The sequence below is a fragment of the Sinocyclocheilus rhinocerous genome, unplaced genomic scaffold (assembly GCF_001515625.1).
Source record: "Sinocyclocheilus rhinocerous isolate Xijiao unplaced genomic scaffold, SAMN03320098_v1.1 scaffold265, whole genome shotgun sequence".
Lineage (NCBI taxonomy): Eukaryota > Metazoa > Chordata > Actinopteri > Cypriniformes > Cyprinidae > Sinocyclocheilus > Sinocyclocheilus rhinocerous.
Window position 1 is genome coordinate 553,313 of NW_015645861.1, and position 752 is coordinate 554,064.

At 53.2% G+C, this 752-nt stretch overlaps 1 protein-coding gene across 1 annotated transcript in view; it reads right to left on the reverse strand.

Annotated features, from left to right (window-relative positions):
- LOC107706933 (NT-3 growth factor receptor-like) overlaps positions 1-312 on the reverse strand; it is a 109,183-nt gene extending 108,871 nt beyond the window's left edge. The window contains exon 1 of the mRNA XM_016510787.1: positions 226-312. Coding sequence (XP_016366273.1) covers positions 226-312 — 87 coding nt within the window. The remainder of the gene's footprint in view (positions 1-225) is intronic.
- Between the last annotated feature and the right edge of the window lie 440 nt (positions 313-752).

Here is a 752-nt window from a genome sequence, read left to right on the forward strand (position 1 = left end):
TGGCCGGAACAGAACAGGACGAGAGTTCACATGTGGATACTACTGACACCTCTGGAGGTTCTGCAGCGGATGCCGCCACCTCTGGAGGTTCTACATCCGTACCATCAGGAAACAGGGAAAGTTCATGAATATTCTCCTTAACAAGACAGGCACAGAGTTCAGCAACGGTTCCTTCGACCGTGAGATGACAGGTTGAAAGTGTATTGCTGGGCGCCACCACCATACCAGGAGCTGAAGCGAGCGCCGCCGCCTCGGAGGGTTCTGCAGATTCCCCGCCGCCACCTCTGGAGGACCTGGAGCGAGCGCCGCCATCTCTGGAAGTTCTGTGGTAGTTTATGCAGCCCAAACACACCAAAAAGCGATCCCCATCATGGGAAGCGCTTCAGACAGGGGAATCAGTTCACGAACAGGAGGGGCTCTGGAAGAACAGCTGAGATGTGGCGAGACTCTAGAAGATCAGCTGAGACTTGACGAGGCTCTGGCAGATCAGCTGAGATGTGACGAGGCTCTGGCAGATCAGCTGAGACGTGATGAGACTCTGGAAGATCAGTTGAGACATGACTGGACTGACGAGCAGCTGTGACTTGACTTGACCCATGACGATCAACTGTGACTTGACTTGACTCATGAAGATCTACCGTGACTTGACTTGACCCATGAATGTCAGCTGTGACTTGACTTGACTCATGAAGATCTACCGTGACTTGACTGGACTCGGGAAGATCAACTGTGGCTTGACCCGACTCATGAAG